This window comes from Xiphophorus maculatus, chromosome 13 (assembly GCF_002775205.1).
Source record: "Xiphophorus maculatus strain JP 163 A chromosome 13, X_maculatus-5.0-male, whole genome shotgun sequence".
In the NCBI taxonomy this organism is placed as follows: Eukaryota; Metazoa; Chordata; class Actinopteri; order Cyprinodontiformes; family Poeciliidae; genus Xiphophorus; species Xiphophorus maculatus.
In genome coordinates, this window is record NC_036455.1 from 5,432,381 (window position 1) to 5,459,361 (window position 26,981).

The window sequence follows — 26,981 nt, forward strand, 5'->3', positions numbered from 1 at the left end:
TTAGGATACTGAAGAATTCAAGTGATGTAAATTATTTAATTAATGTTAATTAGTGGATCCTCCTGGACGCCTCCCTGGTGAGGTGTTCCGGGCACGTCCCACCGGGAGGAGGCCCCGGGGAAGACCCAGGACACGCTGGAGGGACTATGTCTCTCGGCTGGCCTGGGAACGCCTCGGGATTCCCCCGGAGGAGCTAGAAGAAGTGGCTGGGGAGAGGGAAGTCTGGGCCTCCCTTCTGAAGCTGCTACCCCCGCGACCCGACCTCGGATAAGCGGAAGAAGATGGATGGATGGATGGATGGATGGATAGTGGATCGTTTGCGACCCTTTGATCCACAATTCAAAACTGTAGCAAATTCACTATTAATTTGAGATTTGTATCAACAATGTTCCTGTTTTCATTGATTACACTTTGCTAAAATTAGCAGGCGTTGCCCAACATTTGCTGCCAAATGTTGAATAAATGAGAAATAAACAGAAAAAATCCAGCTTCAGATAAAAATTTACTGTTCCAACACCTTGTTTATATTTTTGGATCAACAATCATTTACAGATAACTTTTCTACAAAAATTAAACTACTTAGCTTTATTAAAATAAGGTAAATTTAGTGTACTATTATTTTTTGTGTGTCAAATATCACCATCAGAATCATAAATGTATACATAAAATATGCTGATCAATGTTCCACTGCATCATTGGAAACTTTAGCCTTGATTTAAATGAACTCAGTGTTTCAGCAGTTTTCTGTACGTTTGTTCACGATTTGTGGTCGAGGTGATAGAAGGCTGACTTTGTAACTGTCTTTATGTGAATCTGCAGGTTCACGTCTGAGTCAATCACCACACCCAGATTTGTGGCCTGATCACCAGTTTCTAGCTCTAATAATCCAAAGATTGTAAATTCAATTTTGCTTCTGTTGAGCTGTAAAATGTTATGGCTCATTTGATTTGTACATCATCAAATCATCCATTTGATGTACAAATCATCTGTTCAGTCACGTTCAGCATCACCATTCAAGAAGATACTTGGAGGATTTGAGTTACAGGATTTGATTCGACCAAATAGAAGTAAATTATTTTCAATAGAGAAACAGTTTTTACCTGAATCGTGTTAGTGGTATCTGTTATTGGCCCTAAGGGTATTAAAAAAGTTTTAAAAACTCACATTTAAATGTGAATGCGGACAGAAACGTGTTAAATTGGACAGCGTAAAGCGCTTTGTTTACATCGAAACTCCACCTGATGCAACAAAATGGGGGCGGAGTCGCTTCGCTTAGCGCTGACTGGACGAGTCGAAGCCGGAAGTGACGTTCGCAGCGGCCGTTTCACCTTTAATTTAAAACCGGAACAAACAGATGAGGAAAGTCGATCGGCCGCTGAATGTTTTATCAGCTGTTTTCATGTGACTGTGAGGACAGACTGTGTGTTAAATAGGATTTATAAAGGGAACACGAACTGTGTGTTTATCTGGACCGCAGCTGGACACCAAACGAACTTCAAGATGATGCCTCAACATTAGCTAAACATCAAGATTTTTTATTTTTGCTTTTACCCAACGCGTCCTTATTTATGTAGAGGGAATTATTTTAGGGGCTATTAATACGTCTAAGTTTCAATGGCGGGGCCATCATTCGCTAGAACCAGGAGGAGAGTCAGCGAGGCGGCCGGGCTGATGTGGCCGCTGCTCGGTGCGTGTCTCTGGGCTGCCGTGGTCGGGTACAAGCCGGTGATCATCGTCCACGGATTGTTCGACAGTTCAGACGATTTTAAGAACTTACAGCGGTTCATTAATGAGGCGAGTGGCTAAAAATGACGACAAAATGAGTTATTCTGTTTACAGTCTGCATGCCTCGAAGATCAAATTTACCATATGTGACAATATGTACAGCATGTCTATTTTAAATTATTACTTTAGAAATACAAGTGGTAATTTGTAGCTTTTAAAAGTGTAGTAAATCTTTAAAATGCAACATGTTGCTATTTATTCAGTATCAGAGCATCAATGCTATTATTTGCATTTAAAAACTGATCATTCTGGTATAAAGTGGCCCAACAAGTTCTACAAAGAAATCCGATAAATGCTGCACACCTTGCATTATTTCCTGCTGTGACTATTTTTTGTTTTGTTTAATTTTTCTTCCCCCTTCTAAGTTCTCTTGCATATGTTATTCGTGTTCCTTTTTTCTTTATTTGATCTCTAATTACTTTTTGTTCTTATTTAAAGTTATTTTTGTCCTAATTGCCTAAAGACAGAGGGGAAATTAATGTCACAGTAGGACACAAAAGCACAAAACGCAAAGTGTAAAACATTTAAAATACTAGTGTATAAAAGAAGATGCATCTAAGTCAGTAACTAAGAAACAAATTAGTTGGAGCAGTTTGTGCATAAGGTAAATGAAAAAATGTGCTCTGTCCTGTGTGTTTTCCTAAGTTCATACTACATCCTAGTAAACATTTATAAACTCTCAAATTGGAAATGTAGAAATGGTTAAAAAAAAAAAGAGGAAATTTTGTGGGCTTTTTATGAAACCTAAAAGGTTTCAGCCGGTACTTCCTCTTTTTTTCCTACTTTGTGGCTGCAAACTGAAACCAGAAAACCAACTAAATATAAACTTTTTCTGCTTCACTTCACCTTAACTTCCACAACGTTTTCTCAAGCGCCTTCAAACCACAAACGAAGCTTTGTTTCTGTCCTGCAGTCTCATCCTGGGACCAATGTGACGGTCATCGACCTTTTCGACAGAGGTGCCAGCCTGGAGCCCATGTGGAAGCAGGTGGAGGGATTCAAGGCAGCCATTTACCCAATAATGCAAAACGCTGCAGATGGAGTTCATTTCATCTGCTACTCTCAAGGTGAGCGCATTCCTGAACCGCAGATGATGCAGTAGCTCAAAGAAAGTGCTGGGATGCGACCCGGGCAGCAGAATTGATCTTACATAAACAGTTGACTGTAATCTGTAAGAGTCTCTCTCAGCGCTTATTGCTGGATGCAATTTTTATGATGCTTGGGATTTCTGCTGGAAACTCCCAACAATCACAGACATGCAGAACCAGATTAAACCTTTAGACTTTTTGCTAAGTTTCTTGTCAGGTGTTTTCTCAGAAATGCATATTTAGAAACAAGCTTGCAGAAATTCGAATTTGATTTCTTTTACTAAAAGTTTGTCTAAGTTTCGACTCATAAATGTAATTTTTTTTTCTGTTTAGATTTTAAGTTTCTCTAATTTATATTGGTGTTTTTAAATTAAATTAGAATTTCATCAGTAGTTTCTACATTGATGTAGTTAAATTTCACAAAAGGAAGCTTGTCAATTACATAGACTCATTACAGAAAGACTGACATGTTTTTGCTGTTAAATTGGTTGATTGTGAATTATATCTAATGAATAAATGAAGTAAATGTTTTTCCTTTTCTTGTTACTTTAGGTGGACTTGTTTGCAGAGGGATCCTCTCCATTCTGCCCGACCACAACGTTCACTCGTTCATCTCTCTGTCTGCGCCTCAGGCTGGGCAATATGGAGGTGTGTGTGCGACGTTAATATAAAAGTGATAATTACAAATGTCACAGGTGTCGTGGAAGAAATTACTTTAACAAGAGTCTGGATGAGAAGAAATAAGAAATGTATTAAAACCTTGCAGAGTGAGAACAGAAATACAGAGTCAAAGGAGTGTGTCAAGTTTGCCCTGCCTAACAGTGGATCTGGCTTCCTTTTACGGGTTCTGGTCAGAGAATGGAGACTTGATTGGACAATAGGTGTGAATCCCTGATTGTTATGCACCAGAGATTCTGTGGAGCCCAACACAAATGGTCTTGCCATTTGTCTATTGTTAAGGAAAGGGGGTCGTTCTAAAGGGGCCAGACAAGTCCTGGGTTGGGGGAGTAACACTAGATAGTCTCCAGGATCAATGACACCTTCTGCTGTTATACAGCTGCTCTGCAGGAGAGCAGCGTGACCATTCTCATGATAAGATCATGCAGTCACATCATGCAGACACAATCTAAAGCACAAAAGGGGTCAGGAGCACATTATAACATTTTCCACTACACAGGTTTATGAGTTTATTAAATCCAGAGTTGGGTAGTAAATAGTTACATTTGTTTGAGTAACTTTTCTGAAAAAAATTTTTAGAAGTATTTTTACTACGCTGTCATTACTACCGTACTTGCGTAATCATATGATGAATTGTTTTGGTAAAGTTTCTGGGATCTGTAACTTCACTGAATGGAGAACAAACATGTTTTAACCAGAAATGTATCATAAACAGACACACAGCTGTAGCTTTTGTTAAAGTTTCATAAGGTTTATATCGAAAGAAATTGATTTGGGAAAATGTTCCTTTTGGCTGATTTTGTTATTTTGTTCCTTAAAATACCAAAATGTCCACTTATCTTTATATTTTGATTCATTAGAATGTAATTTTTAATTATTAAATGATTGATATTTTGATCAGTCATTTTTTTACCAACTACTTTTTCTCTCTTACTTGAGTAATTTCTTAGACAGCCACTTTTTACTTTTACTTGAGTAAAACCAATTTTTGAAGTAGTGCTACTTTGACACTGAGTATAATTTCTGGGTTTTCTGCTCACCTCTGATTAAACCCCTGGATCTTCTGCTTCTTACTTCCTCTCAGATACAGACTACCTGAAGTATCTCTTCCCTCAGTTTGTGAAGTCAAACCTCTTCCACCTCTGTTACACGGCGATCGGTCAGAGGGTTTCCATCTGCAACTACTGGAACGGTGCGTAGAAACTAGTTACTTTTACTCAATTACAGTGACTTGAGTAACTTTTAGAAAAACAAACTTTTGGGAGTGCTTTTTGCTACGCTGTACTTTTTACTTTTACTTGAGTAATCTTATTATGAAGTATTTGTACTCTTGAGTAACATTTCTGAATTTTCTACACACTGAATTAAAAACAAACATGTTTTAACCAGAAATTCACTGGACACAGACAGTTTTTGGTAAAATTTCACAAGTTTTATATTGAAAGAAACTGATATGGATTTTCTTTTGTTGTTTTTTTTTTAACTTATTTTATTATTTTTGTCCTTTAAAATACCAACATTTCCTCTTAACTTCCCGTTTAGGTCAGTCGATGTAATTTTTAGATATTAAATGATTAATAATTTGATCAGTTACTCGGTACTTGAGTAAAATACTGTCTCACTCTTAGTTGAGTAATTTCTTGAACAGCTACTTTTTACGTTTGTTTGAATAAAAATATGTTGAAGTAGTGCTACTCTCAGGGCACTTTGTGAAATTCTCATCCCTCCTAAACCTTTTAGATTTTAAATGTGTAAACTCTCCATGGATGTAACTTGTTTCTGTCTCTCTGTCTCCAGATCCCCACCACAGAGACATGTATGTGAACACCAGCGACTACCTGGCTTTGATTAACAGCGAGAGACCAAACCCAAATTCAACAGGTTAGAAACGGGTTCATTTATGTGAAAATACGTTGAAGTAGTGCTACTCTTATTTGAGTACAATTTGTGGTGGTGACACATGGGCCTGTCTCAATAACAAATTTTGCCAGGCGATAAATTGTCCTAGAAGTTATTGTGACAAACAATAATAATAATAATAACAATAATGTCGCCGTATTTTCCGGATTATAAGGTGAACTTAAAAGCCTTTAACTGTATCAAAAAAGACGTAATCCGGAGCGCCTTATATTTGGTTCTGGAGTAAAACAGCGCCCTCTAGTGAATTAACATGGATTAATTCTGGTTGTGCTTCCTGACACTCCCACCGCTCTGTCAAAATGTTTTAGTTACATTACGGCTACTGTAGTCAGTAATATTTATTGTGCTTTGACTTTGTTTTGCTTAATATGCAAAATAAAGTCTGCAACTACTCTCACTGGACTAGCAAATTCTAGTCCAGTTTGCTTTATATATAAAAAAAAAGCCTTAATTGACAGTGCGCCTTATAATTCAGTGTGCCCATTGTGTATAATACGGTAATGGCATAATTAAGTACGTTCTCAGAGATCAATAAACTTTACATCCTAACGAAAGTTTAACACGGGAGAAGACATTTTAAATATCCAAAATAAATAAACAAAACAACAGAAACTAGTTGAGACCAAAGCGCCTGACTGAAAGCTTTTACCGTCCAGTTTTTGGTAGAAAAAAAAGAGGAAATAGAGAAATTCATGAACCTGCAGGCCTCGTCACATATTCCTTTGTTTAATGGGTCAAACCTCCTCCTTCAGAATGGAAGGAGAACTTCCTGAAGATCCAGAAGCTGGTTCTGATTGGAGGCCCGGACGACGGAGTCATCACCCCCTGGCAGTCCAGGTGAGTTCACAGCACAGCTGGTTTGAGAAACAACACAGAGATCATTTCTAGAGGAAGGTTAGAAAAAGCAGAACCTGGTGCTCCACTCTTCCCATCCCAGCAAACACATCAAATCTCCTCTGAAGGTTTTATATTTTCCCGGGGTCATAACAATGGTTTATGCTCAGTTCACATGTTTAACAGTGTTTCTTTTTTATGACGGGGTTTTCCTTACATCTGCTGATCCTCATGTGATGCTCACGCTCTCCATCTCTCATGTTTTACAGTCAGTTTGGATTTTATGACGACAACGAGACGGTCATCGAGATCCAGCACCAGGATGTGAGTAGAAATCAGACGCAAAATTCAGCCAGTTTTTCATTTATCAGGAACTTCCAGACGTTGGTTGATGCTGTGTTTTCCAAAATGACTTGAAACTCAAGAATATAACTAACTTTTCATTACATGAAAGACACTGATGATTAATTTAGACAGATCGGCGGTTCTGTTCCTGTTTTTTGTAATCAAAAACTGAGCTTGTTTGGGAGGAATAAAAAGGTTTGCAGAGTTGCATGTTTTCTTTTTGCTAAGTTTCGCCATTTAACACTGGGCTGTGCTTGGAGGAAACAAACAGCATGCACTAACTATCAAGCATGGTGGTGGAGGAGTGATGATCTGGGACTGTTTTGAACCCTAGAAGTTACTTAGTCAAGGATTTATTTGCTGTATATTAAGTGTTGCAGAAATGGGTCATTCAAACAATGAAGGGATCTCGTAAAGCAGGGCTGAAAATTCATTTTCATTTTGGGTCACTCTGAATGTCGGTTCTGTCAGAATATACTGATAAAATCAATTAATCTGTTAAAATATCAATAAGTAGCTGCTCCTCCAGGATTTTGTGATGGTTTTAGTGTTTGTTTGCAATCACAATTACAGATTTTGTGGTGCCAATTTAGGAAGGAATATTTATGATATTTGCGCTAATGTATGACATTAAATATGACGTTTTATTATTCACCGTATCAGTTACGGACTATAACTTGACATCCAGTAAGGCTGAATGTTTTTGACCAGTTTTGAGAAAATTTGCAGTAAAATCAGGGAAAATTTGGAGATTTGTTGATTTTGTGTGACGTTTGCAGATTTGTGAAAAACTGGAAGGGCATATTGATGTAATTTGGAGTCTAGAGGGCCACATAATAAGCTGCGGCGGGCCAGATTTGGCCCTCGGGCCTTGAGTTTGACACAAAGGAACCTGATGAACAAGTTATTGCAGCTTCATGGGTTTTCTTAATTTCTTCGTACATTATCCCAATTTTTCCTGTGTTCTAATAAGTAATGACATAATTTCCATATTTTCTTTAACTTTAACTGTCAAATAATTTTTATTATGTTAAAATGAGAGAGTGTACTTTCATACTATCTTGATTTTAAATGCAGCTTGTGCATAGTGTATTCAGCTCAGAAGAAGTGTTCAAACTGCAAAAATTTAGCTAAACAAACGTTTGTGTTTGAAGAGCGGAGTTGTTTCTTCTATACTGCACTCAAACACGTCTGGAGGTTTGTGAAGTTTCTGGCCGTGAAGACCTGCAGTAAAATCTGTGTTTTCCTCCTGCAGCTGTATCTGAGAGACGTTTTTGGCCTGAAGACGCTGGCGGCCCGCGGCGACCTGTTCTTCTGCACCGTTCCGGGCGTCGTGCACGTCTGGTGGCATTCGAATGAGACGGTGTTCCACACGTGCATCGAGAAGTGGCTGGTGTAGCCACACACACACACACACACACACACACACACACACACACACACACACACACACACACACACACACACACACAGAGATATTCTGCTGTTTATTAAGCTCATACCATCTTAAAATCCAGGAATCTCTGCAGACTGACCGTTTGAGTCAGATATCAAACAGCGATTGCAGGATTTATTTCTTCTTTCTCAGTAAGTTTTTGCTTTTGCAAATGAGAAATCTTTATTTTTGCTTATATTTAAAGAAGTTGTAAATGTATTTGTTTGCTCTCCTGGTAAGACGCCAGTGTTAAGAAGAGAACTTTCTTTTAAAGATACTGCAGGTAACTTTTTACCTCCCTTTAAAACAAAGTGCAACAAAAACACCCAAATTTTACTTGTAAAATCCAAAATGATTGTTTTTTTTCATTTTATTGTTTTTTGTTTATCTCGAAAAGTTGTACACCCACATGTAGTGGGTTTAAATTATTGGTCAGAGCACTGATGAGCTGAAAAATGATCCAGAATCGAAAGAGTTCATCACTCTTCGATGTAAACGCTGTTACCGAGTTAAGAAAACTCAAATTCAACTTGCAGGCGTTTTAAAGGAAACCATTTTCTAAAATATGTCAAGCCGTCTCTACAGTTCCTTCAGGCTGGAAAAGAGCAGTTCAGGAAAATTGGTTTGTTTGAATTTTTTTAAGTTTTTGTCATAAAAAATGCTCGATTTGCGAAATATTTTGATTTTGTTTTATTTTGGTTCTTAAATTGGAATCAGGTTTTATTGGCAGCTTAAAAATTTACCTAAGTAGAGATACACCAGTCACAATGTTGTGTCTAATTACCATTTTCTTAAGGTTTTTATTGACTTCCTTCAGACTTCCCACTACTAATATAACTCATTTTCATTTTTAGACCTCCAGTGTCTTTACAAGAGATGATACATATAACAGTAGCCCCATAATATTAAACTTTTATTTTAAGCGCTAACTTTGAAATGTATTGTCACAGTTGAACAAAACCCAAAAGTTTATGTGCTAAAGTTTTTTCTTTTTTTAGTTAAATCATTTAAAGTGATTTGATATCTCAAAAATAACAAGATTGAGATTTATGAAAAACGTAAACTATGAAGTTCATGCATGGTTTTGATATGCATTATGGAATTATTGTTGCTTTAGTCATGAAATGGGTCTCCCCTTGTAAATCTATAAGATTTATTCTAAAATTCAGAACAACGCTGGAAATTTAAGGGATTACAAAACTAAATTGAACTATAAAGGACTATTCCAGCTATGCATCTGGTCATTTCTACAGATTAAACTCTGAAATGACCATTTTCTTTCAGCTATTGTTACCAAATATCAAATACGACAATGGTGGGTGTTTTTCAATCTGCACAAACAAACAGTTGCTGCAAAGCACAAAAAACTCCATTAGTTGCTTCCTGTTAAGTGTAATTTATGAGTGGAGTTACAGATAAAACCACTCAGCAGATTCTGGCTGAACAGAAGTCTGAATTGTGGGAGGAGGTGACAAATTTCCACCACAAGTTATGAATTTGTGTTTATACATCCTGTCCAGCCTGCCTTTAAAAGATTACAAGCTTTTATGACCCTTGCAGCTGATGTTTACACCTTTTTAGTTTGTGTCGACCCTTTGCAACTACGTCACTAAATCATTCCAGGCGCCATGATGGACGTCGGAAGTGAGGGACGTTAGTGTTGAACAAAGCGACTGAAGTTCTTTTCCAAAGTTGTTTTTGCCAGTTTATTCATGGCTTCTACTTGTTCGAGTCGAGCTAATTTGTCTGTGAACGTAACGCACCTAGTTGGGGCTCAAAGACGGCGGTTTACAAAAGTTAGAAACAGTTACCTTATAAACCGACCCGTTCCTCCTTCCTCCTGACGTGTTTATAAAATTACCAACTTTGGCTGAATTCACACCACATGATTTATGTCGCTGTGTCGTAAAATGCGTTTCCCCTTGAAGCGGAGCAACATTAAAAAACGTACTGAAGACGAGATGCTAATAAGTTTTTTTTCCATACATGCTAGGCTACACGACGGTGCGGCATTGTCTCCATGGTTACCAACGGTTAGACGCTTAGCTTCGCTATAATGCGATATTTCATATCTTTCTAATCATATTTCCTTATAAAGTAAATGAACGTTAATCTTCTTACCTTGCAAAAAGTGTCGCTACAAATCCGCGGCTACACCGAGAGCTGCCTGTCATTATTATTAGCTGCTGTTGATCATATGAGAGCTGCTATCCATCGCCGCCATATCTTTCCTCATTAAAAGTTATGACAAGTTGGTGCAGCAGCCTATGGCCATTTTAAAATGAAATCAACTGAACAAAAGTAATATGAGGCTACAGATGTCTGTTTTTAGACTAGCTTTAAAGGAGCGCATTGGTTGTTTTTTGACGTCCGCCATGGCGGAGTTCTGGAGAGCGTGACGTCACGTGTAAAGGGTCAATAGCCATTTTATTGTTGCGTATAGTGATGTGTTATATTAGTGTATCTCAACGACACCATGCAAACCCGACCGTGCCTGAACGACCTGCTGTCAGCAGGGCAGATGATTACTGCCCTGCTCATCTAGTGCAGACATTTATATCATGTTTAACCAGATCCAGACCTTTATTAACCTTTTATCATCAGTGTGCGTTAAAGATCTGATCACCAGTATCAGGGATTTTCCTCAGATTCATGCAGTACATGTTCTCCTCCCGCTTTAGTGGATTAAGCCTTAAATGTTTTTTGTTTTTTTCCCCTACATGCCTCAGTGTTTCATGTCCAAAGTGCTTTGACACACTGCCTTCAGTGACGGTGCTAAAAATAAATAAACATATTACATTATATAGGTATAAACGTAAAGTAGTGCAAAGTGGCCAGTCAGGTAGTGATGCGTTACTGATCCACCAAAAGCTTACAGTTCTGATCAGACATCTACAATCTTCTCCTCGTGGGAATGCAAGTGTCGTTTATCTGAACAAGATGCAATGGAAACAGCACATTTAAAAAAAATAAATGGATGCACAAGTTTAGGCAAGTTACAGATGAAATGACTTCAATAAGCTTCTAAAATAACTTCCTGTTGGTTATTTGTCTGTTCTCTTTGGCAGAATTGGTAGAATCAATTTAGACTGGTTCATTTCCAGTAGGACTGGGCGATAAATTTGGGTTTTTGAAGAATACATTTTTGGAAAATGTTTATTTTGTTCAGCAGTTCTTCAGAGTGATTTCAGCTCGCCCAAGGCGGCCATCTTGTTTGTCAGGCATGTTTTCCAGCTTCTATTTATTTTTGCTTTAAATTCAGATCAACTCCACGACAAAATGTTAGGGTCCAGCTAAGAATTTATATTGTTAATTATGAGAATAAAGTCATAATATTATAAGAATAAGTTATATGACAATAAAGTCAAAATAATTATAGAATAAAGTTTTAATAGTACGAGAATAAAGCCGTAATATTAAGAGAATGAAGTAGTAATATTATGAAAACTCTGACATAAAAATAAAAGTCAGACTTTATTATCAGTTTTACAGGTAAGGAAATATTTAATCTTTTAACACATAATCATCAAATTATTATCGGTAGCAGGACTTTGAATGGTGAGTCTGGTGTTTCAGGAATGATCAAATCAACAAATTTAAATGAGCTCCTTGAAAAGAGTTCAAAAGTGGAGGTTCAGTTTGCTAAAGGGCATTTATTAATCCAATTTCTGGAGATATATGTATATATTTGAGCCTTTATAACTTTGATCCTGTGAAAATTGCAGAAAATCTGCAATAAATCCAATTTTGTGCATTTTGTTTCTAACAAAGAAGATGCACAAGATTGAAACTTTTAACACCAATCCACCCAGACAAAGTCGTTCAAGCAAACCATTAAAGCCTAAAATGACGCATCAATGTCCATGACGAGTGATTAGTGCACAACTGTCTGATCAGAACTGTATATGTGGTATTTGTTACCCTCCATCACATTTAGATGGCTCAGGCTTTCCACTGGTTTTCATATTTAGTAGAAAAGGGATTCATTTTTTCCCAAAACTGGTTACATTTTTATGTTTGCTGATTCTGCAACATGTTTTATTCATGTATATTTATGGGAAACGAAGGGAAACGGAAATGTGTTTGTTAATGTGTGGAGACAGAAAGTGAATTATCGTAGCGTGGATTGCACATGGAGCGAGAAGGGACCTCATGAACAAGGGTTGCTTTCAAATGTGTTCAAGCTGCTTACATTTTTTATTTGTTTTACTTTTTATGTCATTTATTACAAGAAACCCATAACTAATGAGTATGAAGGGACATATTCTGTGTTGATCTGTTCTGCTTTTACAACCAGTTACTGTAAATAAGGAACCTTTTTAAAACTAGAATGACTATTTTGGAAGTTTCTACAGTGTTTGTCCTCCAAATAAAGAGAAAGTAAAAGTTGACATTTTCTCAATAAATACATTTGAACATACAAGTTGGTCTTTTGTCTTTGTCCATTTATCTTCTGGATCTCTAAGCAGAAGAAAACTGATGAATAAATCAGAAGAATGATCATTCACATGTCACATTAAAAAATTTTTAATGTTGTGATTTAATGGAGAATCATGTATTGCACGAAGCCATCACCTATAAAAGGGTTAGAAATGTTAAAGACATCTTAAAATAAGTTTTACCTGTTTAAAATTAGGTTCCATGTTATTTTATTAAGCAAAATTAATTGTTTTTTATATTTTCCATATGAAATAATGCTTAGTATATTCCAAAAATGCATTTCTCAATATTTTACCTATTGCCTATACGTGAATAAAATTAATATTTTTGTAAGCAAAAATGTATTTCTTTCTGTAAAACAGAAATACCGAACAAATTTTTAAAAATTATTAATCAAATTCATAAATATACACCGCTGTTTTTAAATCCCTGTGACTTTGATGGCAAATAGTGTTTCTCTCAGCTTAAAGATCGTAAATATCTATGTAGTAACAAACAACATTTCCCATCATGCTTTGCGACCTCATCACCGGATATCCGTCCGCGGCGCCACGGAAAGGCCCTTTTCCGTCTCAGAGAAGTGTGGTTCGGAGCGGCAGAAACTAGTGAGTTAAGATTTCGATTTATTTTTGCCTTATTTGCCACAATAACAAGTCGAAACCAACATTTGATGACATTTCTGAGCAGCTTTTATCGATACATTAACTCAGGATGGGATAATGTTCCCTGACGGCGGTTTTATTTATCTTGACCGTTCCGCTTTAGCATATGGCTAACCTGTTAGCACATGTGTCTGCGGCACATTGAGCCGTTGTGGCTTGTGAACGTCGCATTTAGTTCACTATTTTATCAAATACTCTACTTACGCCTGTTCCAACGCCGTTGCTGTTTAGTTGTGAGACAAAAACCCTGGCTCAATATAATGAACCGCAGCACGTTTTGGATATTTTCTAACGCTTTAGTTGTGAAAGTTAAACGGGCTTCGGCTGCGGCCTTCTTCTGAAATCTGTTTAGCTTTTAGGGATTCAGACTCGATATGAGGTCCGATCTGTTGAAATTAAAGTAATTTGAATAATTTCCTTGTTTACACACACTGTATTCTGTGTTCATCTTGAAAAGTCTGTTGGTAGTAATGGAGAGAAATCTTAGGAGCGGATGATTTGTTTTTTGACAATTTCTCTTAACTTCTATTCATTATTTTCTTAATCAGTTATTTTGATGACTCGTTTGGTTTATTTTTCAACCAAGAATCATGTGCATCTATAATGTTTGGGTTTAATTATATGTTTTACTTAGTCCTGCTGGGTGAATTTCACATCTGCAAATCTGTTGTTTTAAATAAGTTAAAAAGTGTAGCATTATAAGGATTTTATTTGATTACCCACCACCCTACATTTGTTTAAAATCCCTGTAGTAATATTTTGGTATGACATTTGGCTTTTAATACATTTTAAGGTGTGGAAACTGTTGAGTTGTGAATAAGAAAATTAAAACTCTTGCATCTTGTGAAATAATGTATATATTCTTCTGTCCATCCATCAGTCTTCTTGTTTGTCCTTCCGTATATATATTTTTAAATCTATTCTTCAACCAATTTGTCGAAGAATAAATTGGTTGGAAAAATTAATCCAAATTCATCCATTCATATATGGATGAATATGAATAGTCATCCATATTCAAACCACGACGACTAAAAAATATCTAACAAATTCTTGGCAATTTATTTATACTTTTTAATGTGCCTAAAGGGGATTCAATGTTGAATTTTGTCGCGACGGTTGTAGAAACCCTTGCAAGACTTTATTTAAAAACACGGTGGAGTTTTGTGTCTGTAAAGTAACATTTTCTCTGCGCCCTCAGTGACTGACTGGGAGACTGCCCCAGCCGTTTCCGAGACTCCGGAGATCAAGCTCTTTGGCAAGTGGAGCACCGATGATGTCCAGATCAACGACATCTCCCTGCAGGTAGCCGTCAGAACGCCACTCATCAGCAAACGCCGCCGTAAGCGAGGCTAGAGTCACGTCTAGGTATTCGCCTGTTGCCCTGGCGTGCTAGAGCTCTCGTAGAGGAACAGATCTCTGCCTATTCATTGGCTGTAGTCTCTCATGGCCCAGTCAATCACCAGCTGAGATACACCGCCCACCCGAACGACTCTGCACATGTTTGAATGAGCTGCAGCTTTTAAAGGCTTCTCTGTTTGCTGCAGGATTACATTGCTGTGAAAGAGAAGTATGCCAAGTACCTGCCGCACTCTGGAGGACGTTACGCCGCCAAGCGTTTCAGGAAGGCCCAGTGTCCCATCGTGGAGCGTCTGACCAACTCTATGATGATGCACGGACGCAACAACGGCAAGAAGCTGATGACTGTGCGCATCGTCAAGCACGCCTTCGAGATCATCCACCTGCTGACTGGAGAGGTACCGTCTCATGAAGTCAGAAATGACCAGATGATTCTGGGTTTAATGGTGTTTTTGTCCTCTAGTTTGAGATTAAAGCAGTGAAGTGTTTCTATGATCTAACAGTAGTCTTTGATTTATAAATATTAGATGGTCTACTGTGTGTCTCAGGCTGGTGAGAGCTGACTCTGGGTTTATGTGGTACATAGTTCATGGAGCAATATTTTCTTTCTTTTTTTTGCTTCACTTCCATGTTTTTAATGCCAACTACTCTCAGGGATCCTCCAGTCTGGATATAAATATTTTTTCTATGTCTGGATGAGTATGAAAAAACTAAAAACAATCATTAGTTTTAAGGCATTATCTATTCCATTGTCGGTGTGTTAATTTTGATATCAATTATGATCAAATCCAATAACTTTCTGTCCACCTCCTGCATCCTTTGTCATTTATTGTCAAAAGTTTCCAAAACTCATGAATGTCTTAACATTTTCTTGAATACCTGCTCAAAAGATTCGGAAAAATTTGGGTTAAACAAGTTAAATGTCTGGATGAATACAAAAGGAAACTGTTGTACAGAAAGATTTGTATTTCTAGGCTTTAGTTTTTAGTTTGGCGTCTTTCCTTTATTGATTGAGGATTTTTCCAGGTTGTTTATTTAAAGCCTGATTGGTGAAAGTATCTTAAATTTATAGTGAAATTTTTTTTTTAAACTGCTCAGTTTTCTACGTAACGTTTGAAAATTGAGGGATTTTAGTTTAACCACTAAAAGCACTATGAATTTAAAATTAAATAAAAAACATCCATCAATCCCTCCATCATTCCTGTGCCCATCCTGTCATCCTTTGTCTTGTTTTTTTAAAATGTTTTTTTCTATAATTTTCTAAAGTTATCAGTTTTTGAGTCACTTTTCCAAATGGAAAAGCTCATAAATTTTAGATCCATCCAACATTAACAGTAAATATGGAACCTGGAAAACCTCAGACTAAAAGAAACAAGTGGACGAATTAATGAATGTGTTTTATTATTTGATGCCACATTTATCTTAACGGGAAAATTAAATAAATAAAATGTATGAAAATAAAAATATCTCCAAAATGAAAAATACGTCTTATCAGATTTGACTCCAATTTCCATCCACTACTAAATAAGAGACTTTCATAGGTCAGATTTTATAAATAAAAATATGCAAAGCTGACCGATTTGGTTTCACATCCTCAGATGACCAGGCTGTGGTTATCGGTGATCACAACCTGTGGAAAAATAATTGTTCTAAATTAAATGTGTAAAATTCCCAAAATAAGTTGCTCCACTGTTTAATCTTCCTCGTTAAATTCACCTTTAACCTGTTGGGAAAACGGGAATTATTTATTCCAGCTCTTATTATTCTTTGTTTTTGATACTTGTTCTTTACATTTTTAAAACCTGATGTCAATTTAGGCAAGTTTTGCACTTATGTAATTAAAAATTGGCTGAAAATCTGGTTAAAATGTAATATTTGATTCCAGAAACAGTAATTCTTGAAAATAAATGGTTTAGTTGCACTTCTATCCGTCTGCATCTTAAATGATTTAAACTTTTAGTGGAGACGTTGGCAGAGAAAAGCAAAGGTGATGCAGGTTGTAGCTTCGCCTGGTCACTGAAGAAATGATGCAGCTTCAAGGCAAAAAGGAAAACATTGAATTATGATATAAAGGCTCCTATTTTGCCATCATATAAAATATTTTCTTGTACAAAACAAACTAAAAGGAACCTTCTGAGGGTTTGGTCGACGTTTCCTCCAGGTTGTATTTAAAATTTAAAATCTTCTGCTTCCAGAATCCTCTCCAGGTGTTGGTCAACGCCATCATCAACAGTGGACCTCGTGAGGACTCCACCCGTATCGGACGCGCCGGTACCGTCAGGAGGCAGGCTGTGGACGTGTCGCCCCTCCGCAGAGTCAACCAGGTAGAAAAGTTTAATCTTTTTTAATTTAAATCCATGGAAACTGAGGCTAGAGTCACGTCTGGATATGATCCGTTGTCCCGGTGTGCTAGAGCGCTCACAGAGAAAATGTCTTTGCTTATTCATTGGCTGCAGCCCATTAGTGACCCAGTCAATCACCAACTCAGACACACGCCGCCGCCGCATGTTTTAACTCAACTGAATCTGACCCAGGACTCTCTCAGGCCTTTAATCTGTAACTTTCTGCTGTCTGCAGGCCATCTGGCTGTTGTGCACAGGAGCAAGAGAAGCTGCTTTCAGGAACATCAAGACCATCGCTGAGTGTTTGGCTGATGAGCTGATCAACGCAGCCAAGGTGACTCAAAGCTTGAAATTAGACCATATTCAGCCTGGTTTCTGTCTTTCTGCCTCAGATGTTCTGAACTTTTCTTTTTGGTTACTTTTCCAGGGTTCTTCTAACTCTTATGCCATCAAGAAGAAGGACGAGTTGGAGAGAGTCGCCAAGTCCAACCGTTAAACATGTTCGCTTTCTGACAAAACAAATAAATTTGGGGAAATTTCAACTAGTGTGTGTTTTTATTGGAGTAAAGCGAATATTTTTTGTACTATTGTGAAGACAATAAAAATTAAAAACTATTTACCGTACTACTTTTTTTAGGTTACTGTGGCTGTGCCTGCATAAAAACGTTTCGATTTGAAATGGGTTTCTTCAGGATGCCACTTAGTGTGATTTTAAACTTCACATAAGAACTGCATTTAATAAAATGTACTGATATTTAATTATCTTTGAAAAAATAACGGCGAAAATATAAAAATAACAATGTTAGGTTTTTGTTTTTTACGTCAAGTTAAATAAAAAAAAAAAACTCCACTTCTAGGAGCTAAACTGAAACAAACTATTTGTTCTGTTAATTAACATCACAAATTAGTGTTTTCTAATTAGTTATCTGATTTGTCTGCAAAAAAAAGTTTTAATTACTGATTATCAATTAATGGTTTGTTGGATAAAAATTAGTTCCAATCGATTAACCAGTAATGTCCGCTTTTTTCTAATTTTAGTGCTGTAGTTTAGCCGCCATCCACCAGAGGGCGCCGCTGCTCATTAAGCGGAGCCGTTGGTACGGAATCAAAGATGGCGGACACGCACAGAGTTGGGGATGGAAAATAAGCTTTTATGCGGCTCTGATTAGAAATGTAAACACTCGATAAGCTCCTTAAATTATCACTAACCTTCAACCGAGGAGCGGAGACAATTTAATAAAAATTACGTGTGTATGTACGAAAGCGAAGATGTGTTGACATTAAAGCGGATGAGATGGAAAAATGTAACGTGATGTGGGGAGAAACAAAATGCAAATAAGCAAGGTTAATTTTTATGTTATGGAAACACGGCCCGATCTTTTGACACGATAAAACTCGGGATTTTAGGAAAATGGCTGCTTATCAGTTAAGCGATTGAATTGAAGATTAAAGTAAAGAGATCAGCTAGGAAAAGCCCGATCTTTGGTTTCTAATCCTAATCGTTTTTGGTGCTTGTATTTATCGTAAAGTTAAGAATAAATAAAAACGACTTAAGTTGACTATTAAAATTGTTGTAATTAAATGAAGACTGCAGTCAGGGTAAAAGTTAGATTTTATTTCCACAACTACAAATGTATATTCTAGGAAGCTAAAACATCCTTAATTGAGCAGCTAGGTGTATTTCACTAACCTAAGACTACACTTTGTAATAAATGAAATACAGATGAGTCATTTCAGGTCTTACACCTTAAAGGACAGTGATTATAAAATTAAACGTGTTCATCGTTTCAAACCTTTTAAGATGAAATGTTTCAAGCTGAATTGAATACTTCAATTAACTTTTATTTTTACTTAGATTAATATGTGAACAGTTATAATTCTCTGTAGTTTTTTTTTTAAAGTGGTTTAGATCTTGTGCTTGATTAAAAATATAACACTGCAAGTATAAAAAATTCACTAAACCATCTGGGTGTCTTCACACTTGTCTTTTTTTTTTACTGTAAAATGAAATGACAGGAACTGAGAGTAGCTGAACTTTCAGCAGGGGGAGCAGCTGCACCACAGATCTCTGTGTCCTGGAACCATTATTATTAAACACTGTTTTTACTTTGTGGGCCGTGACTAATGAGCCACCAGAATAAAAAGCTGCGTGATTATGCGACGGCAGCAGCGTCCTCAGAAATACGTGTGCTTTCTGTTGATGAGCAGGCAGAGCGAGGACAGAGACGCTCCCAGCTTGGATGCTTCGCTGCAGGCCGTCGGCAGCAGGGTGTAGTCCGGCAGCTTCTGGAAGGCCTGCAGAGAACCGACAGGAAACGATTCACTCATCCAGTTACAGAGTCATAACTGGCTCAGGCTAATGCAGGAGGAGGGGGATAACGGCTGCTGGAAAGCAGAATGGTTGAAATGAATCACTGGCATGGCACTCGTTCAGGATCGGAAACTCGGTTGGACTTGAGCATCTGCTTATTGCTAAAATCAGGATTTTACTTCAGTCCAGGGTTTCTCAAACTTTCTCAGGCTGAGGACCACTTAGCCCACCTGTGTCAAACACAAGGCCCGGGGGCCAAATCTGGCCCACCACACCACAAAAATATACTATCTTAACAAGTACTTTTGTCTAGTTTCTAGTGCAAATATAAAACTAACTTAAAAATAACTTAAGAAGACATACAGGCTTGTTTTAAGAAAACAAATTCATTGAAATTGATGAAAAAATACTAGATTATTTAACTTATAACATGGGGGAATTGTGCTGTTATACATAAATTTATCTGCCAATGGAACTAGAACATTTTCATTATTATTAAGGAGTTATTGACTTAAAACAAGCTTCTATATATTGCTGATAAGTTACTTGTAAGTTAGTTTTGTCTTATTTCAGGTGTACTAAGATATTTGCACTAAAAACTAGACAAAAACAACTTGCTAAGACGGTGTGTTTTTGCAGTGCACAGTTTTTCACGTGACCAACAGCTGTGTAGTTAAATATTTTAATTGCGGTCTCAGAAATTAACGCAAAATTAACAAATTGCAGAGGTTTTTTTACGCTTGTACATAACAGTTTATTTACATTTTTGTTAGAAAAATGGCCAGAAACATTGGCTGTAAGTGATGCCAATTCCCTCCTCCAGGTGGCAGCATAGTTTACTTCTACCCTTATTTGACAGTAATATCATATTGCAACAATTTTTGCAAATTTTTCTAAGTAAGCACCAGAAAAGTTTTGATTCTTATTGCAAAAAAAAGTAAAAAATTTAAAAGTGAAATTCTGGTAGGACTGATTGATGTGAAAAGATGTTCAATATTATTTAATTTTAAGAAAAACTTATCAAATAAAGAAACAGTTTCTGGCACAGCCGGCCCTTTAATGTGACCCAAACGTTTTTTGTTTTAATTTTTTATTGCAAAATTTATACATTTTTCGTACAGTTTTGGCTTAATATCTACTCTGAATATGTTCTTTCTACACTCCAATTAACGATTAATTGAATACTTAGTTGACGATTACTTCAAGTGATTAACCGTTTCAGCCCTAATTAGCTTATTTCCTCATAAATATTTGTACTTTATTCTTTAAATTCCGTTTTTAACCTGAAAAAGAGCAAAAACGTTTTATACTCAACATTAGTCAATTTTGAAATTTCCAACCCGAGGAAAGTATTTTGAATATTCCAGGACAGCGAGAAGCCGTTTTTCCACCTAGATGGATCTAGTAATAAAACATTCGTCGCTGTGGTGAACTCACAGAGACGCTGTCGGGAATCTCCTCTGCGGGCCGGTGCAGCAGGAAGTCCCGTTTGGACGGGCCTTTAACGTAGATACAGTTAGCCGCAGATTCCTCTGGGACGGTGAGAACGTCATAGTGGTGATCGGTCAGCTGCTCCATCACCTGAAACCAACAATCACACACACTAAACCTCAGCCTACCAAATAAAATAATAAAAATCAATTGTTTGATCGTTTGGAACAAGTTACAGGTTAATTATGCTTGTTTTTATTCTTAAATTCACATTTTGCTATTTTTTTTTACTTCCATTTGGGACTCAACTATTTCGAAAAACACCAAGTTGTTTTTTTTTTTTTTTTTTTTTTAAGTTAATGTCTTTCAGTGTCTGAAAAATTTGTTGTTTCAAAAACTTTCAGAATGTAACAAATCAGCAGGAACTGCCCGTCACCTAGCAACCCCAGCCTGTCACCTAGCAACCCAAATGGAGCTCCAGCACATTTGGGTTTTATCATTGTATGCGCCGTATGATGGCTGCTGGCAAAGAAAGGTGTTTTGTCGTTGACTTAAGCCACTTCATAGATGTACGGTTGTATAATTTGGGAATCCGTTTGCCGCCATTTTCACTTGTGAGTTTAAACGTTGAGTTGGGGGCGTGGCCAGCAGAAGATTAGTTGGATTTAAAGTGACAAAACACCGTAAAATCTCACTATTAGAAAAAATGTAATGAACATCCTATCTTATTTAAGGAAGCACAATATGTCACCTTTAAAAAAAAACAAACAAGAAAAGAAAAACGTAGTTCAGGGCGTCTTTTTAACCCACACTACAAAAAACAGTTTCCAGTGTAAATATCTTACTAAACTTGAAATAAGACAAAACTAACTTACAAGTACATTTTCACAAAGATATAGGAGCTTGTTTTAACTCAATAATTCTTAAATATTGATAAAAAAAAGTGCAAGTTCCTTTGTCAGATTATTTCACGTATATGATGGAAAATGTCTCGATATAAGTTTAATAATCAGCCAATGGAACAAGTAGTTTTTAAAATCAATATTAAGAAATTATTGACTTAAAACAAGCCTCTATATCTTGCTGAAATGTTACTTGTAAGTTAGTTTTGTCTTATTTAAAGTTATTTAAAGATATTTACACTGGAAACTAGACAACAATAAGATTTAGTGTTTTTGCAGTGTAGATATTTCATTCACAAATCAAAATGTTACAAAGATCCAACATGTGGGAGTGAAGCAGCAGGAGGAAACAGTGCGCTCTCACCCTCAGAGTCTTCTTGGCGCCGTCACCGCCGCTGATGATGATGGTGTCCGGTCCGCCCATGGAGCAAAAGTTCTTCAGCCTGGCGCCGCCGCAGACCGGGACGGTGGACACGGCAAAGTCCTGAACGGATAAGAAAATGTAAAGATAAACGTTTTGAGACCCGAGTTTTATTTCAACAAATCTCACCGGTGCAGCATTCAGTCAATGCTAACCAGTTCGTGAATTATGAAAATCTTTTATTGAGAAACACATAAAAGTTTAATGTTTCCGTCTTTGTCAAGAGTCATGACAGCCGTAACTTTGTGATGAAAAATATTCCAGCTGACAAGCGACTCTTTATTAAAATCAGATTTTAATCAAGATTTCTATCCATGTTTTCGGAAAGAAACAAAAGAAGAATGAAAACTGGGTCAAATTCCTCTTAAGGAGAAAACATATGAGCATGACAAACGCTTCCTGTTAAATCCCCCGCCCAGAGCGCACAAACACCATCCACCCAAACAGCATCCATAAAACCAGCTGTGTGTGTGTGTGTGTGTGTGTGGGAGAGAGAGAGAGATGCACTCAGCAGAAGTGGGGAAAATCAATCCTAATGTTGGTTCTCATCAGTCCAGAGGGAGGGCAGCGTGCGGCCCTTCATTATCCCGGGAATCAGGCGACCTCATTCATCACCGCTCACAGACAAGAATTCCCAAAATGCAATAAAGCAAATGACCACCTGCTCACTTTGGCAGCGGCTTTCTGTTTACAGTCCTGGCAGCGACCCGGCCTCTACCGCACCGCCCAAATGTGGTATTTTAACACTTTTCGCTTCCTCCAACGTCTCTGGAAGAACTTTAAACTTTAGGAGTTTGAAGGACTTTAAAACATCAGCCTGGTTCCAGGCAGGTGTTTTAGTGACAAACGCTTCATGACAGATTTCTGTCTTTAAGACTTTAACGCTTAAATCATCTGTTTCTGGATAAGACACTAGATTTTTTTAGGAGGTTAAACAAATTAGGAAGCTGGAGAAGTGGAGAGAAACAGAAGAAGTGCCTGGATTTTAAATTATTCACAGCAAATGATCTGAAAGTTCAGGCCTCAGACTGCAGGAAATAAAAACTAATAAAAGGTTTTAAAAGATGAGAGAAGATCAAAAAATCACACGGACGGACGGATTCAAGCTTTAAACAAATCCAACGATTATAAACATTCCAGTTTTTCTTGCCTTAAATTCTCCTACAAAACTTCTCCAGATTCCCCCAGACTGTCAGGTCCCTGAACGCACCGCTCCTCTATCGATCGTCCATCCCACTTCTCACCAAGTTCCAACCAGCTTCTCTTTGGGAAGTCTGCTGCTCCTTACCCTGAAGGTGTCTGCCAGCACCTCGGCTCCTCTGCGGTTGGTGTGGGAGGAAATCCCCACGAAGAACTCCCTCCCTGTGAACAGGACGTCGCTGCCCTCCAGCGTGGCGCCGCCAGAGTCGCCTTGTTCGTCGCCCATCTCAACCACGGTCAGGCTGAGCTCTGACATCACTCTCCTCACTGCGTCCGCCTGAAGAAGAGCAGAAACAGGCACAGGAAACGCCTCGCTGTTAAACTTTAAATGGGCTCAGCTGCCGAAGAGTTGCAGTTCTTAAAATCAACACTAGATGGCAGTGAACACAACATGCTGCTCCTTTAAGGGTATTCTCTATTCATTTGAAACAGGCTAAGTTTGAACTTAAACTTTTTCAGAGTTGTCAGCTAAAACTTTATATTGAGTGACCGAATATAAGAGCAGATCTATTCAATCCAATTCTATGCAACATCACGCTTTATTATTTATTTTACATTGTATTTATTTCCTAATAACACTTTCTGAACCACTTGAAATAAAGTTTGTCGTAGTTTATTTTTATGTTGAACTAAGGTAGTCAACCTATTGCTTTTGTCCATTTCAGTTTCTTTATTATTTATTTTACATTGGTCGTTTTACTCATAATTGTACTCACCGAACAAATTAATGTTGCTTTTTTATGTTGACCAGGCTGATAAAGCTCTTGAAGTGTGTTGTACTGGTGCAGAGTTATTAAACAAATTTGTACTTCAGTACATTTATATCTGTGTTTGTAAACAACATCTCTCCAGTGGTCAGCCTTTATAGACCGAAGCATAGCTGTAGCAACATACAGAGCAATGGTTGATGGATAAATAGAACTTTCAGTAAATGTAAAGACAAAGTAAAAGTCTGGAAATCCAAATATTGTTTACTCTCTGCCTACATATGCCAAATAGAACAGATTAGTAGACTTATAATAATATATTTTTCCTATGTTTTTAGTGAAATAATCAGCCAATGGAACTAGAACTTGGTTGCTAGGTTACTGGCTGGGCTTGGCTGGTGTTGCTAGGTAACGGTGCCAGTGGAACTAGAACTTTCTCATTCATGTTAAGTAATTATTTACTTAAAGGAAGCTTCTATAGCTTGTTGAAAAGTTACTTTTAAGGTATTTTTGTCTTATTTCAAGCGTGCTGAGATATTTGCACTAGAAACTAAAGCAAAAATACTTGGTAAGATTTAATGTTTTTGTAGTGTAGAGTTTGGGGGATGTGCTCCATCTTCCTGGTTTTAGTTAGAACCCCAGTAGCAGCAGCAGCAGCAGCCAGTTGTTCAACTGGCATATGCCTTGGGTCGGCCCGGCCCTGCAGCTTCTCTTTCCTGAAACAGTCCGTCGCTTCTGAGCCCCACTGACAGATTTCCTCGTGTGCTGCGTTACCTCGCTGCGTCTCTGCTGCTTGAACGGTCTGGTGATGAGCGCCGTGTCTCCCTGGATCACCGCCACGTCCTCTATCCTCCAGCTCTCCGGCAGCTCGGGGTCGGGGGGGATTTCGATCAGCTGCAGGCCCACCTTCTGCCTCAGCGCCCCGGTCAGGCAGCCGAACTGACGCTGGGCTTTGGCCTGGTCCACCGTGACCTCCCCGTTCTCACGGCCCTCTCCAGCTGTTTTCCCAAAGGTCTCTGGGATGCCTCTCACCACGGCGTGGGTGAAACGGCCATAAGGGCACATGTTCGCCATGACTCCAGCTCAATGCTTCTGCTCTGCAAGGGGAAAAAAAAAAACTAAAGTGGGTTTTCTCCGTCCAGACACAAGGAAGAGGAAGTGGGGATGTTTTAAGCAGAGATCCTCATCCTGGTTGGCTTCTTCATCGATTATCTAATCCAAGCAGACCTAAGAGAGGAAGAGGAGCACATTAGCATTCAGGGCACAAAAATACACTTGTAGCTAAAGATTTGAACGTGAAAACAAGCTGGCATTGTTTAGAGTTGGAATATCTGATAAGACTTGGATTTGCTGCAGCTTTTCCCCAGATGTGGGACAATTGGCCTTTTATCATCTTTCCTGTAAGTCACAGCAGCCCCCCACAGAGAGCCTGCAGAGAGGGAGCGGGTCCCCCTCCATACAGGATGTTTTCTTTAAAACTAAAGCAACAAGTGCTCCAAATTAAAATTCAAGTATTTTTAGGACAGAGCAACACACCAAACATCTCAGGAGTACTTTTAAATGCTTAAATTAACGTTTCCCTCCTTAAATCCAGGTCAGAGTTGCATTAGAATGTGAGCGCATCGTTAGCAGAGTTCATGTTTTTATCATTTTAATCCCGTTTTTGTTTGGGTTTACCCGGCTGCAGGAACCAGCGTAAAGCTGCGCCGCCCCAACAGTTCAGCAGATTTTTCCAAACACTTCTGATGATGTTCCACATCTTTCCAAAACAACAGTGGAGAGGAAACCAGCCGGGTCAGAAAACAGGTAAAACTCAGAATCCGCGCCTGCTCACCTGTTTTTATTGTGTTTTTTGTGCCTTCTGTTGTGTTTTTCCCAGTTTAATTTAATTTCCACGCCAGCTCTGCTCCCGTTACTCGCTGGATCCCTTTTTCTCTGCTGACCAACCGGAGAGTCAAGAAGGCGACTGTGGATGTGAGGACTTCCGGTTGGGTTTTTCAAAATAAGGCCATTAGCTAACCGGAAACCTGAACGTTGAGCAGACGTCATACTTAATCAAATGCGTTTTAAAGTGACAGATCGCAGTTCGGTGGGCAGATTTTACTTTACAAACGGGGATAAATTATGGATATAATGTTTTAAATAAGTTAAATATGTATAGTTCAAACACCAATTAAATAATACGCACAGTTGAAACCATCTTATTACTACAGCAGAAGCTAATATTTACAAGCTTTCTTATTTTCGGTTTTGGGACTACAGCCAATCAGCATCAAGGAAAAATAAATAGAGCTCCTGGATTGGCTGCTTTGCACACCAGATAATTCCCGTTTCCCAAGATGCATCTTCTTTCAAATCTTCTCTACAAATAATTAGAAGTTATGTTCCTCAGAAAAATCCAGAATTAGCAAACAAAATAAACTTGCTAAAGGACAGAATAATGAAAGAGAATTTTTTTAGATTTACATTTATATTACTTTCTATAATTTCTGTTATTTATAAGTTACTAGTACTTTCTACTTACCTTCTTTAAGCTCACATTTTGGTAACAAGATTTACTGTAAATTCACGTGATCCCCAAATTACATAAAAATATCAGCAAATGGAAAATAACATTAAAAAAAACGTTTAAAATTGAAAGGTGTGGTGTAGTAAAACCATTCTTAAAAATACTTTTTTTCCTACTTCAAAACGTTACTCAAGGACATGTAACTGAGTAAGTAGTTACTACCCAGCGCCTCTGATAATAAACATTTACTTCTCAGGTAGGAATTGGTCACAGTTGTGCTTTTATTTTTTGAAGCCCAGTTGCATGACTTCCGGTTTCGTGGTACATTTGAAGGCGGCTTGAAGCGGCTGCTCTCCCGGCGCCCCCCATCCCCCACCGCCCTGTCCAGACGCTGATGTTTTAAATCTCAGTAATTAATCATGACTACGAAGAACCAACCTGTCTTACTTTTTAGCCCTTTAAAAAAATAAATTAAATTAAATACAGTAATCAAAATGACCACGAATCAACTCGTGGATGTTTTCCCTAACTTAACAAGCATAAAGAAGATTGAATTAAGTTAAAACCCCAAATTAGTACACAAGTAAATTAATAAAATCTTCACATTTGTGAGGT

At 37.8% G+C, this 26,981-nt stretch overlaps 3 protein-coding genes and 2 non-coding genes across 6 annotated transcripts; 4 read left to right on the forward strand and 1 right to left on the reverse strand.

Moving 5' to 3' along the window:
* Positions 1–1,327: 1,327 nt before the first annotated feature.
* ppt2 (palmitoyl-protein thioesterase 2) lies at positions 1,328–12,508 on the forward strand. The gene is made up of 8 exons (XM_005817098.2): positions 1,328–1,794; positions 2,699–2,852; positions 3,426–3,521; positions 4,636–4,743; positions 5,349–5,432; positions 6,224–6,308; positions 6,575–6,629; positions 7,906–12,508. The coding sequence occupies exons 1-8, from the start codon at positions 1,615–1,617 to the stop codon at positions 8,047–8,049; spliced, it is 906 nt and encodes a 301-aa protein (XP_005817155.1). The 5' UTR covers positions 1,328–1,614; the 3' UTR covers positions 8,050–12,508.
* Positions 12,509–13,058: 550 nt separating this feature from the next.
* On the forward strand, positions 13,059–17,427 carry rps5 (ribosomal protein S5). The gene is made up of 6 exons (XM_005796424.2): positions 13,059–13,130; positions 14,386–14,489; positions 14,732–14,941; positions 16,739–16,867; positions 17,121–17,219; positions 17,313–17,427. Coding segments are annotated over exons 1-6 (612 nt in total). The 5' UTR covers positions 13,059–13,129; the 3' UTR covers positions 17,382–17,427.
* LOC111610674 lies at positions 14,530–14,663 on the forward strand. Its single transcript, XR_002753768.1, has one exon. It is a non-coding gene; the product is annotated as a small nucleolar RNA SNORA3/SNORA45 family (small nucleolar RNA).
* Positions 16,907–17,039, forward strand: LOC111610663. Its single transcript, XR_002753757.1, has one exon. It is a non-coding gene; the product is annotated as a small nucleolar RNA SNORA3/SNORA45 family (small nucleolar RNA).
* Positions 17,428–18,479: 1,052 nt separating the features above from the next.
* LOC102218425 (N(G),N(G)-dimethylarginine dimethylaminohydrolase 2) lies at positions 18,480–25,814 on the reverse strand. 2 transcript variants are annotated; one of them, XM_005796423.3, is made up of 6 exons: positions 25,692–25,814; positions 24,632–24,954; positions 23,239–23,427; positions 21,894–22,013; positions 20,634–20,777; positions 18,480–19,180 (listed from the first exon to the last, which is right to left on the reverse strand). In XM_005796423.3, exons 2-6 carry the CDS (start codon positions 24,929–24,931, stop codon positions 19,061–19,063), a joined length of 873 nt encoding a protein of 290 aa, XP_005796480.1. In that variant the 5' UTR covers positions 24,932–24,954; positions 25,692–25,814; the 3' UTR covers positions 18,480–19,060. The 2 variants fall into 2 exon arrangements, with proteins under 2 accessions (XP_005796480.1, XP_023200299.1); XM_023344531.1 differs by having other exon boundaries at positions 24,632–25,084.
* Between the last annotated feature and the right edge of the window lie 1,167 nt (positions 25,815–26,981).